Below are 13,771 nucleotides of genomic sequence, written 5' to 3'. Positions count from 1 at the left end.
TTTACCCTTGTTAATGACTGTTTGTGTTCTCTGGGCAGATCCCTCACAACTCTGGGGCTGGTTATTTCTGCCCTGGCAGATCAGGCTGCTGGCAAGAACAAGAACAAATTTGTTCCATATCGTGATTCTGTGCTCACTTGGTTACTCAAAGTAAGTAAGGATTATTTTTTTAAAATCTTCTTTTTAAAAGTTAAATAAAAGAGAGGAAAGGGGGAGAAGAGTCTTATTGAATGAAATCAAAATTGTGTGCTTTTTGCCTCATTTTCTGGGTTTGATGTTAACCATAATTGTCTTTGGAAAATGAGCTGGATGTAAGCCATTAGTATCTCTGCAGACTAAATATGTGTCTTCTGCTGACCTGCAATGGCCTAAGGATTAAGGAACTTCAAAAATAAAATTAAAAGCCGTGTATATTTTATGGGTCGGTGTAAGTACAGCATCACACACAACCTTGGGGCTAATTTAATTTGGGTTATTTCTGCATACAGCTGATTTTACATCCTGGTATGCTGAGCTCTGAAGATGTTGATTAAGACAATTACCTTTGTCTAATTGTCTAATTTAATTGTTAAGATATTTTACTTTTGTCAGCAGAGTATAATTGCAGAGCATTATCCCAGTTACAGTCTGAGGAACAGGTCAGGAGACTTCAGAGATGCTGTTCATGTGAAATGAGCAGTTAAATCATTTTCTGAACTGTGCAGGACTCTTATTTGGTCTTTTTTTTGGGGAAAAAGGAGTGTTTCATGATGGCACTTGGATGAACGTGTACAGTCTAAATGAAGAAACCCAAATTGTTAAATATGAGATCTATATAAGTCAAATTTCTTTTTTTTTTCCCTTGTGCTCTGTTTATTTGGTATCCAGCAGCAATTGAGATACTTAATGGTAGGAAGAAATATTCTGAGAAGAAACTGATTTGTGGCATCACCAGCCTTTCTTTGTCCTCTTACTCTTTTGTAGGTGCTCTGGCTATACTTTGTTGTCTTGACTTCCCCCCCCTTTCTTAGCAGTGTTTTTAGGTTGTTTAAATTTCATATCCCTGGGATTTAAGTGCATGGAAAGAAAAAGACAAAGTGACTTGCACATTGTACAGAAGTGTGGAGATTAAAAAAATCACATTTTTCCTTGCAGACGTTTGAAAACAAATTGAATTCAATGCTTAAATAAAACAAAATCCCTGCTCCTGTAACCTCTTGACACACAAACCTTCATTTTCTCAGTGCTGCCTTTTGATGGACCTTTTAGCATGAGTTGTGAAATTATTTGTCCCTAACAAATTTGGACCTCAAATAGCCACGTAAAAATCTTAATGGCACAACACAGACAGTGTCTGACTAAAACAAGTTCTCACAGCACAGTGTTCTTGCACTGAGGCTTCTTCAGTGTTTAAATACTTTTTTGCTTCTCTATATTTACGCTGAGTTTTACTCTCATTTAGAAGAAAGAAATGATGTTTTTGGCTCTCTGAAATTTGCCAGCAAAGCCCCTGCACTGCTTCACTTCACCCCGGTGCGCTCTGGGTTCCTGATGTGGCTGCAGCAGGGTGGAAACCTCCCTGATGAATTTCCAGCCTTGTTGGAATTAGTTCTGCTGCTCCATTTCTAAACAAATCCAGGGAGCAGACTGCAATTCCTGTTCAGCACCTGTCTGAGGCATTGTGGCCACGGTGCCGCCGGCCGGACGCGGCGCAGGAACGGGAGCCCACTTTTGTTCTGCCTCCTTTCAGGCAAACCCTCTTTGTGTCCAACATCAAGGCTTGGGGGCTTTTAGGGTTTTTTAACAAACAAGCTCTCATTGAAGCTTTGTTTTGAAAGGGGGTACATTTAAATTTTTAATTTTTTTTTTTTAATTAGAGATCAAAAGAGGGATTTATTCATTTAAAGGGGCCTGTTTGGAGAAGCCATGAGATGGTGGGCTGTTGAATTGCAGTCAAGAGATGAGAATCTTGCCTCCATGTTTCAGAAGGCTGATTTATTATTTTATGATGTATATTATATTAAAAGAAAATGATATATTAAAACTATATTAAAAGAATAGAAGAAAAGATTTCATCAGAAAGCTAGCAAGGAATAGAAAGGAATGATAATAAAATCTTGTGACTGAACGGAGAGTCTGAGACAGCTGGGCTGTGATTGACCATTGATCAAAAACAACCACATGAGACCAAAGATGCATCTGTTGCATTCCACAGCAGCAGATAATCATTGTTTACATTTAATTTCTGAGGCCTCAGCTTCTCAGGAGTAAAGATCCTAATGAAAGGATTTTTCATAAAATTTGTCCATGACAGTGGGCTGAGCTTTCTCCCTGGCTTTTAACTTGTAATTATGATACCAAAGCAGACTAAATGTGTTCTAACTGCAGGAATATCTCTCACACAGTGTCTCTCCCCAAATCTGAGAAATCAGTTCAGGAGACCTCAGGGTCTGAAACTTTTTGCTTAATTTTGTTGAGGATTTTAGACAAAAGTGCCCGGTGAAAAATATCATTGCTTGAACAGTGGCATCAAGTGATGTGCAGGGAGCAAAATAGCTTTGTCAGTTCTGGAACTTCTGGTTTTAATCAAGTTGTATTGGCACAAACATCTTGTTTTCCCATGTTATCAGAAGCCTGATGGCTGCTATTAAAAATACAGTTTCTGAGCTCTACATTTTGAATTGTTTTCACAGTAATCTTGCTGCTAGAGGAGAAAAAGCTAGTTAAGTCTTAGAAATAACTTCTTTGTTTACATTCTGTCTCTCTAACACTTGCAAGCTCAGCCTTGCCAGGCCTGGTTTACAGACTCTTTTCACTAATGAGAGGCTGATTTGCAATTTTTTCACCTTTCTTGCTTATCATTAAAGAAACCAGTGAAATCAGCACATGGGGTTTATACATAAAACTTTATCAGACAGTCTGGCATTGGGCTTGAATTGCTACCAGAGGGACTTTGCCCAGTTTATAATGGGTGTATTGTGGGTTCTGCTGTATCACTGTTACAGTGTTCTCAGCTGCCTCTGCAATAGAGCTGCAATTCAAATAATGAATTCATCCTATTTTGGAGCTAATTAGTGCAGTGAGGGACATTCCCAAAGTGCAGACAGTTAAGGTTGGATTTGGAAGGGGAGTACCTGGCCAGCTCCCTGCCAAACTCCAGCTTTTTATGCAGAAAGGGATTGCAGTTGCAGGGTGTCATTCCTAATTTTTGGCCAGGAAATCCCGTGGAATGATTCATTAGTGCTCCTGTTAGTCTTGAAGTTTTCAGTTAAAAAAACATTTCTGTGGTACAGAGGGGACCCTCCCAAGCCATGGATTAATTTAGAATAAACACTGGCTAATCCTTGGATGAGGAAAGTCACGGTGAGATCAGTCAGCAAGCTGTTCCTTTTTTACTGATTTCTGTATAAATACACTTACCTGCCTGTGCTGACTGTGTTGAACACTATAAATATACAGAGATTTATGTTTCATATGAGTTCCATGCCCTTTTGCATGACCAGAGACAGCCAAGTGCTGCCAACAGCCTGACTCCTGTCAAACTGGTTTAGGCATCACGCAGCCAAAAGGAGAGTCTTGGGGAAATACTTAAAGGGGCATTTTAATGATTGCTGGGGAAAGCTCCACGTGTGTTTTGGAACTGAAATGGTTTGACGAGCAGCTAATGCAGTCAGATTGTTCTAATGGCAATGCCTGACCTACATTTCATGGGTTATTGAAGACGAAAATTAAGAGCGTGGTTTGTCTCAGAAAAGGATATTGGGTTAAAAACAAACAAACAAACAAACAAACAAAAACCCACCCCAAAATTCCAGACAAACCAGAGAAACCAAACTGCCAGAAAAAAAATCTGCTGCACAATTTAAACCAAAATATTTTATCTTCATGTATCTATATTTGGCTGAAATTGTAAACCATAATCTTGTGGTCAATAAAAAGACCGAATCTTTCCTTCCTTATTTTCTTCCTTCTTTCATGCCCTTCTTCTCTCTCAACCAAATTCCAGGAGGGTAATTTCTTACATAACTCAGTTTAGGTTTGTGAGTTGTGCCAGTGGGAGGAAGGGAAGGGCCCCAGTCTGAAAGTTCATAGGACTAAAAGCAGCTATATTGTTTATGAACAGATATCTCAGTAATTTATTTCTTGAAGACATCTGTCTCATAGTCTTTAAAATGAGATAATCTGAATTCATTATGGTTTTTCCTGAGCTCCCTCAGTAGCATCTGAGAAGTGAACGCAGTAGTGTTCAGTGTGGTGAACACAGCTGAAGTGTTTACATTTCTGCTTTATAAACCTAGGCAGAAAACAGAGAAAGAAGACTTTGAATCCTTTACCAAGCCCTGTAAAGCCCAAACCAGGGCCTTTTTCTAGTTCCTGTTGAAACTAAAAAAAGCCAAGAATGCTGAAATCCCAGAACAACATTTCCCAAATGAGCTTTCAAAACAAACATTGAAAATCACGACCTTTTCTTAACTGGCACGGCTTAAACTCTTAACCCAACAAACCCAAATAAAAATATTGATTCTAAACCAAAATAGTGATTCTAATATTGATTCTCCCAAACCTTCCAGGACAGCCTTGGAGGCAACAGCAAGACGGCCATGGTGGCCACGGTGAGCCCGGCGGCCGACAACTACGACGAGACGCTGTCGACGCTGCGCTACGCGGACAGGGCCAAGAACATCGTCAACCACGCCGTGGTCAACGAGGACCCCAACGCCCGCATCATCCGCGAGCTCCGCGAGGAGGTGGAGAAGCTGCGGGAGCAGCTCACCAAGGCTGAGGTACAAACCTGAGCCCTTGCAATTGCAGAGGAAACCCCTGCCCAGGCTTAGCTGGTTCTGTGGTGTTATTATATTGCAAAGGTCCCATATTGTTCTCTCCTTATTTGCAAGAGTTTCATACCTCCATGAGGTTTCTCATAGGCAGCTCCTCTAAGCACTGGCTCTTCCTTATTCTCACAGTAGCCAACTGACTCCTAAAGTTCCCCTTTTAACCAACCAACTCACTCTTTTATAGCACTCTTCTCATTGGTTACAGCTGTGTTAAAGTCAGCTGCAGTTTCTTAGGGGTAAGATTACTTTCTATACTACCTTCATTTTCTTATATTCCATCCCCCTACAGCTCTATAGAAGGAATTTGTCCTGGTTTGAAAAGACAGGTGTCTGCTGAGGAAGGCAGCAGTGTCCTTTGAAATGGAAAATGTAAACGCCCTCCCTCCTAATTGTTATGGTTTTGAAATTAAGGGGCTCTCAGGCAAAGATATGGGAGTAGGAATACCAGTTCTTTGTAGTTCTTTACTAGGAAAATTTTTAAAAAATACAAATGCAATAGTACAAAAAGAAAATACTACTGACAGAGTCAGAATATGAACTGACACCCTGTAGAGCTTAGCCAGCTCTACAGAAGGAGTTTGCCTTGGTGGAAAAGACAGGTGTCTGCTGAGGAAAGCAAGAGCGTCCCTTGAAATGGAAAATGGAAACGCCCTCCCTCTGAATTGTTATGGTTTTGGAATTAAGGGGCTCTCAGGCAAAGAGATGGGAACAGAAATAACAGTTCTTTACTAGGAAAATTAAAAATAAATACAAATGTAATAGTGCAAAAAGAAAATACTACTGACAGAGTCAGAATACAACCTGACGCCCTGTTGGTCAGGGTGTTGGTGTTGGTAGTAGTCCAGTTAAATGGTGTCTGCAGCTCTCTTGCAGTGGGAAGGGCTTCCTTCTACTCCTGTAGAAGGGTTTAGTTTTCCTCTGAAGATCCAATGGTAGTGTAGATGGGCCTGGTCTTCCTCTGGGAATCCAGTGAAAAAAGCTGCTCCTCTGGGAATCCAGTGGGAAAAGGTTGCCTGTGGCATTCCAAACCTCAGATTATATCCGGGTAGGAATGTTTGGCTCCTCCCTCTGGGTGGAGCATCTCCCAATGGGATGGTGTAATTTTATCAGCCATGCAGTGACACTCAATGGCCAATTAACAGAAGATATTTCCCAGAGGGAGGATTGGTTGTGGAAGAGATAAAGAAAAACTGCCCGATTAACAGAAGATAACTGCCTCACCTCTGACAGATGGCAAATAGAATGCACATCCCAGCCATACCTTGTAACCTAAGACAGAATTCCATGAGGGAATGTTGCAGGGCGTCCAGGGAACACTTCCATCTCCCTTTATATAATTTATTTACATTTTTCTGTGTGTCCATCTTGAAACATGGGCATTCATTGAGATGCTGACCACCTTGTTGAGCATTCTTGGTTATACTCTGTGAAGCAGAGGACATGGAGGCATGGATAGTTCCAGTTAAGACTGGATGATTTTTAGGCAGAGCTCTGCTGATATATTTTAAGAATTCAGCATGGCCACATCCTGTGAGATGTGACTTCAGTTAAATGAAGTTTTCTTGCCTGTTTCCAGCTGTTGAATCTCTCACAGGCCCTAGGCAATATCTCTCTACAACTCCCTGAAGGAAGTTGTAGCCAGGTCGGGGTCAGTCTCCTCTCCCAGACAAGCAGTGACAGGATGGGAGGACACAGCCTTAAGCAGCACCAGGGGAAATTTAGGCTGGACATTAGAAAAAATGGGAAATTAGGAAAAAATTCTTCACAAGAAAGAGTGGTTGAGCATTGGAATGGGCTGCCCAGGGAGGTGGTGGAGTCACCATCCTTGGAGGTGTTTAAAAAAGACTGGATGTGGCACTCAATGCCATGGATTAATTGATAAGGTGGTGTTTGGTCATAGATAGGACTTGATGATCTCCAAGGTCTTTTCCAACCTATTCTGTGATTCTGCAGTGACATTTCAAGAGAAATGAAACATGGTCTAAATGTTAGATGAAGGCCAAGAATTAGTGTAACTCTGAGTTCTGTTTCCAAAGGGACAAACCAATGGTGATGTAATGCCTGTGGTTTGCAGTTCAGAAAAATTATGATTACAACATTTGCATCATGAGGTATGCAGGGAATGCTGGCTGTGATACTGCAAATGACTTGTGGATTTTGGACTCTTCTCATTTGAGCTGCTTAATGTGCTAAGCATCCACTGTGTGTGGATCAGTTTCTTTAAGGTGTCTCAAGTTAAATATCGTAATATTAAATATCTAAAAATTCCTCTAAAATATCAGCCACAGATTTAACAGCACTCCAAGAGTTGCAAGTAATCCCCATTTGTTTCATTTTTTAGTATTACTCCCAAAATCATGTCAGCTGTCCAAAGTAATGAAGTAGTGTTTCCTAAGGATGAAATAATAAATATTTCATTTCCTAAGTATTAAAATCCCACCCTAGTTGTCATCCCAGTGGCATTGACAAAGAGCAGGGAAAAGCCAGAGCAATTTGCTGTTAAGAGGCTGCACAGTAAAGGTCAAACCCCGCATTCACAGCCTTGTGCTCCTTTCAGTTCATTACATTTGTTGCCCATCTAATTGTTCTTCCAGAAATGTGCATAAATAACTTGCTGAAGTGAACAAAAGCACTGACTCATTATGACAGGTTACATTTTCAAAGCTCATTTCCAGATATAGGAGTTGCCAAGTTGTGGGGTTTGGGTTTTATTTGCCTTTTGGTGTCAGTGTCCTTTTCTCTCCTGAACAACCAGGGCAGAACTTGACAGTTGACTTTCCCTTCACAGAGTATGGAATTATCCTCTTTTCCCCTTTTATAATCCATGCATTTTGATTGTCTTTTTGTTGGAATAAGCATCATGTTTTTATTTGTCTGTGCCAAGACCACCAGCTTGTCCTTCCTGAACCGGGAGTTCACCTGCTTCTGGCAGAGAAGCAGCCTGTGGGTCTGGGACCCATTTTTTGGGGGTTTTTTTAGGCATTATAGGCAATGAGGAGAGTTACCCAGGTTATTGTGCAGCTGAAATGTGTGAAAATGTTCACTAATTGTCCAAAGAAATGGTCAAATTACTCTCAAGGCTCAGATACTTGAGAGTATCTGAGCCTTCATCATTCTGCCCTGGTAGTGTCCACCCCTTTGCCCTGATGATGTTTTCTCTGGTATTGTGAATTTTTGTTTGGGAAGTTGCCTTGGCTTCACTTCCTTCCCTGTGTGGAATTCACAGAATCATGGAGTGGTTTTGGGTTGGAAGGGACCTTAAAGCTCAACCAGTGCCACCCCTTGCCATGGGCAAGGACACCTTCCACCATCCCAGGTTGCTCCAAGCCCTGTCCAGCCTGGCCTTGGACACTTCCAGGGATGCAGGAGAAGCCACAGCTTCTCTGGGCATCCTGTGCCAGGGCCTCACCACCCTCATGGCCAGGAATTCCTTCCCAATATCCCATCTAATCCTCCCCTCTGTCCATGGGAAGCCATTCCCCTTTGTCCCTCCAGACTCCTGTCCAAAATCCTTCTCCCTTTTACCCCATATTTGGGTGTTTAAAGCAGAAAAAGCCCACACAGGACGCATCAGCTGACAGTTCCTAGACTGTTGTGTCTTGAGGCAGAGGAAACTCCTGTCTTAAAACAGGATTTTCCAATCCTGGCACTTGCTCCATTTCTTGAAGGAACTGTAGTGTAATGAGGCCGCTCTTTGATCTGGATTCCTGTGAGGAGTTTTGGGTTTGTGGTAAGGAAATGTCTGATGCTGGAGGATGATGCTCCCATTGTTTAATTGGCATTGCATAAATGCCAACCAGCCAAACCCATGTTCCTCATCAGCAGTAATGAAATAATGACATGAGGAAGTCCACAGGCTTTTTGAACAAGGTTTGTAGAGGAGGAAATCCCACTATGGAGATGGAAGTTTAAAAGTCATAGAATAGTTTGAGTTGGAAGGGACCTTTTAAAGCTCTTCTAGACCAAGCCCCTGCCATGGGACACCTTCCACTATCCCAGGGTGCCCCAAGCTCCATCCAGCCTGGACTTGGACACTTCCAGGAATGGGGGGATGCAGATACCCTTTCAGTTTTTGGGGTGTCTGATGGGTAGCTGTGGGAGTATCTCCTTAAGGTAGTCTGTGTTTGGAACATGGGCCTTGGAAAATTTCACCAGACAAAATTAGAGCTGTGGCAAATTATCAAGAAAATGGAATTTCAGAGTCCAGAAACACATTGTAAAGCTTCTTTTGATACTCACCCTGTAAACTGCATGTAGAAATGCAGAGGTGTATAACCAGAAGAGCTGCATTTTTCCTATAGAAAAAATAATACATCAGGCCATTTAAACATGAGCAATAGAAATATTTTGGTGGCATGGCAGTGTACTGAGATGTGAGGTGTCATTTTGAGAGTTTGATAGCCAGAGCAGCAGGATCTTTAAAAACAAAACTGGTTTTAATATGAGTCACTTGAAGTGTAGAGATAAGATTAGTTTCTGTGTGAACATCTTTGTGCAAATCTGCCAGTATAATGTAATTGATGCACATAAACTCCATGTTAACATCTGTACTTGTAACTAATTAAAGAACTTTTGGGTGGATTCTGCTTTTACGTGCAATGTGTGTTTTTAAGACCCCTTTACTTACTGCTTAGTGTGCCTTGAAAAATGAGTCATGTTGTCTTTATTCATTCCCCCGTCTGTGTGGCTGCAGAGGGAAAAAACACAGAGCACAACAAGCTTTTCTTGTTTCATTTGCTTTTATTCCTGCAGGCTATGAAATCGCCAGAGTTAAAAGAACGATTGGAGGAATCAGAAAAGTTGATTCAGGAGATGACCGTGACCTGGGAAGAAAAATTACGAAAAACTGAGGAGATAGCTCAGGTTTGCTGCTTTCTTTCCTCCTTCCCTGCCCCCATTTTTTATGAAAAATAGGTTTGTTTTCTTTGTCTGTCAGTTCATAGAGGTTGTCTGACTCTCTCCCCACATTTATGGGTAAGTAGGTCAAGCTTGCTGCCCTTTTGAAAAGCTTCACTTAATTCCTGTGATAGATGGGTGCCTCCCAGATTACCACTCCAGTGACAATAATAAATTGTCACTGTATGCAAATGGAGAAGTTATTTAACAAAAAAAAATGTAAAATAATCCACGGATGAGAGGATTACAGGGGTTTTTATATTCTTCAGGCAATAAAATTGTTTGTGATGAGGGCATTGAGAGCATTCAGTGCAAAGTTATGGACTGAGTGCCTCAATGCACCAGGCAAAGGGCATTCAGAATGATAAAAAATAGAGCTATCAAGAATCTCTGTATGTTTTAATAGCTCCTAAACTGATATTTAGGGCCTCAGACCATAACTGGAGATGATTACCTTGGAAAAATGACGCAGGTCACCACGGTTGTTGCATGACACTCCTGGTTCTTCCCACACAAATGCTGATGTATATATTTGCAGAGGGGAGCTTTGGAGGGGGAGGATTGTGGGGAGGTGATGAATAGTGTGTAATAAATAAGGGGAGAATGGAGCCTCTGGTACAAAGCCCTCTTGTAGATGCCACAATCCGAATAGACTCTGTTGACTTTGGTTTTAAAGATCCATTGTAAGAAGTGCTGCCTGTGACTGTGAGGGCTTCCTGCCTTTCAGTGCAATTCCTCCCTGTGTATAAGGGTGGAAAAAAATAAAATAAAAAATAATAACAGTAAAAAAATCCTGCTCTTATCCTACACAATAGTTTCTAGGCTTTGAATGTGTGAGGAGGTTGAAAAACTGAAGTAATGGGCTCAGCTCTTCAGACTAAATTTGCCTTGTTGTCTGCTTGAGCTCTCTGCCTTTCTGTCTCTAAATTCCCAGCCTGGTAGGATGTTTCAGAGCTGGGAGTTTCATGAGCCTTGAAAAAGGGATTTTTTTTTCCAGAGGAGGGATGAGGACAAGTGTTTGTGCAGCACAGGCTGTTCCAGGACTGTCTGGAAGCCACTCTGTCACTCCCCTCCTCACCTGGACAGGGGAGTGAAGGTGTAACAGAAGGTTCCTGGGTCCGGATAAGGACAGGGAGAGATAAATCATCCATTACTGTCACAGGCAAAACTGATTTGAATGAGGAAAATGAGTTAATTTGTTACCAATCAGATCAGAGTAGGGTAATGAGAAATAAAAACTAAATCTTAAAACACCTTCTCCCCTCTTCTCCTTTTTTCCCTGGCTCAGCTTCACTCTTGTTTTTGTATTTCCTGCCCCCAAGTGGGACAGGGATATAGGGAAAGGGCTGTGCTCTGTTCTCCACATGTTGTATTTGCTGCTTTTTCATCTGTCTCTCAAATTGTGTCAGGGTATAAACAGGAAGGAAGGAGAGATATTTGTAAATCTTTGAGGAAAGGATGATTCCTAATAGACAGCAAGGACCATCAAAGAGTCATCAATAAGAGTTCAAAGTCTTAAACACTAGTCACATAAACAGGCTATTTTTCACATTTTCAGTGAAAAATTTCAGCATTTGACATACTTCTTTTTTTTTCAGCATTTAAGTTAATTAACATTAGCTCTTGAGAAAAAATTAACAGGAAGTGGCTCTTTTTCTCTCAGTTAATCCTATGAGATTCACATTGTGGGCCAAGTTCTCCTTAGGGCAACATGTGCTTTATCTCTGCAGATAATGAGGATTTTTGTGAACTTCAGAGCCTGGCACTGGTGATCGGAAGAGAGATCTTTGACATCACTCTGCAGTTTCTCCTCTGTTCTTTGTTTTCTCTCTCTCTCTCACTCACACACATGACTTTCCCTTACAAGGACATCATGTTGAGTTTGTAAGCCTGTGTGGAGACAGGGAACAGAAAATCAAGAGCGAGTTGTGCCATTTATTTGCAATATTAATCTTGATTAGACCTGGTACAACTGAGCAGGGAATGATCCTGAATATTGTGACATAGTCAGTTTTTAAATATAAAGCACACTGATAGGTAAAGATAAACATTCCAGGATTATTCCTACATTATCTAATTTGATTTTTTTAAAAGTCTCAGCAGCACAGGGAAAGCTCTGTAGGTCTCTTGTATGTTTTTTTGCTTATTTCACCCTCTCCTGTTACTGCTTCCCCCAGTAATCCTGTGAGGATTCCCTCATATTTATTTCTAATTTTTTTTGCTGTTGCAGACAGTGAGTCTCAATTCAGTTTCTCTCTGCTCCTGGGAACAATTCTCAATTTTTCTATCCCAGTGGATTTTTTTTTTTTGAGAAAAATCCCTTTCTGTTTCTAAGTCAGAAATGTTTAATGTTCCTCTTTCACTGTTCTGGTCTCACCCAAACCCTTCCCTTTGAGAGATGGACATTTTTTGCACAGTAATGCTTTGTTGGGCATTTCTATGAAGTCTTTTGACAAGAACAAAACACCATCCAAAACGCTGTTATTCTTGTTCAGCAGGAAGTGTTCTTTGCATTACTTAAATAGCAGGTTGCCAGTTTTTTGTCATTTTGATTGCTCTGGAACAAAGGATAGACATGGAGCTTGGCTTGGCAAGGATTTAACTTAACTTCTTGCTTTTTAGCTGGAAAGGGAGAATAAAGGGCTCTAGAGATGGCTTTGTGGTAGCATTTTGCTGTTCCAGTGAGGTCATGGAGATGCTCTGCAGTGCTGCAGGAGGCTGCTCCCAGCTGCTTTCATTTCCCACTGGGAATTTGGGAATGTGTGGGACCAAAGCACGGAGCCACAGGAGGAATCACAGATACCCCTGAGCAGATGCAGCTGAACCTTCTGTGCCTCACCTGTTGCAGAAGAAAGAATTTCCTGTTCTAGAAGTACCAATCCATCATTTTTGCCTGGTGGCTCCTGCAGATGGGAATGGATTTCAGAATGGTTGGGCATCAATCAGCTCAGTTTTGATGGCTGCTCTCTTCCAGGAACGTCAGAAACAACTGGAAAGCCTTGGCATATCCCTGCAGTCCTCTGGAATAAAAGTTGGGGATAATAAATGCTTCCTGGTTAATTTGAATGCAGATCCAGCTCTCAATGAACTCCTGGTGTACTATTTAAAGGTAAAAATATATCTTTGTATTTAAAAGTTTTGTCATGTCAGGCCTCTAATTTATTTGGCAGAGGTGTACTTGGAGAGTTCTATAAAACTGTATATCTAAAAATATTAAGATTTTTATAGTACAACCTTTTTATTTCAAAAGTAATTCTTTGATGCATGAGAAAAGTTTGGGGATTTGATGGTTTTGTTTGTTTTGGTTTTCTTTGGTGTTTTGGTGTTTATCTAAAAGAAATTTAGACATGTTGTTTTTGAGAAACTGTCTCCTATTCTGGGATGAGATTTTTTTTTTGGTTGGGGTTTTTTAATGCAAACTTTCACAAGCTTTTACTTTTTATATGAAAAGGGTGTATCAGTAGTCAGCTTCTCTGTGTGTAGTCTAAATTCTGGCTGCTGTCTTCAGTTTATGAAATGCATTTTTAATCCTCTTGGTGCAGCTTGCCAGAAGTGAAAAACAAGTTCTGTTCTGCCTCAGCATTTCTGATGTGCAGTCCGTGTTTCTGATATTAACCATCAAACACATGATGTGACTTTTGGACGCTGTACTGAAATATTTGGGCAGTTTATTGTGGCTTTTACAAATGTAGATGGAGGACTCAGGAGGAGAAGCAAGGTACAACCATTTTAAAGTCACAACTTGGAGTGGAAATTCTGAAAATTTCACAGCAAACATCAGCAGTTTGAGCTTCACATTAAATCATTCTGTTGCCTTTGAAGTGGGGTAGTAACTCTCAAAACAGCCACAAAATCAGCAATTAAGCTGAAAGATGGTTTTAGTTTAGTCAGTCTTAGGAAATATTTGATCCTCTTTTATATCAGCCATTGTGGCTCTGTGATATCTCAATAGAAACAAGGGAAAACGCTTTTTCCATGTAGTATCTGCTAAAAAAACACATTAAAAAGGAGAAAAGAGCTGAGGTTTTGGGAGAGGTTGACTCTTTCCCAGACAATTTGCA

General features: G+C 40.9%; 1 protein-coding gene across 5 annotated transcripts in view; it reads left to right on the top strand.

Moving 5' to 3' along the window:
- KIF13B (kinesin family member 13B) overlaps window positions 1-13,771 on the top strand; it is a 124,340-nt gene that overhangs the window by 57,388 nt on the left and 53,181 nt on the right. For all 5 annotated transcript variants that reach the window (XM_074536477.1, XM_074536475.1, XM_074536476.1 and 2 more), the window contains 4 exons: window positions 39-150; window positions 4,551-4,763; window positions 9,567-9,677; window positions 12,685-12,819. In XM_074536477.1, coding sequence (XP_074392578.1) covers window positions 39-150; window positions 4,551-4,763; window positions 9,567-9,677; window positions 12,685-12,819 — 571 coding nt within the window. The remainder of the gene's footprint in view (window positions 1-38; window positions 151-4,550; window positions 4,764-9,566; window positions 9,678-12,684; window positions 12,820-13,771) is intronic.

This window comes from Zonotrichia albicollis, chromosome 3, assembly GCF_047830755.1.
Source record: "Zonotrichia albicollis isolate bZonAlb1 chromosome 3, bZonAlb1.hap1, whole genome shotgun sequence".
NCBI lineage: Eukaryota > Metazoa > Chordata > Aves > Passeriformes > Passerellidae > Zonotrichia > Zonotrichia albicollis.
The sequence above is the reverse complement of the archived record's forward strand: the minus strand, read 5'-3'. Positions and strand labels throughout refer to the sequence as shown.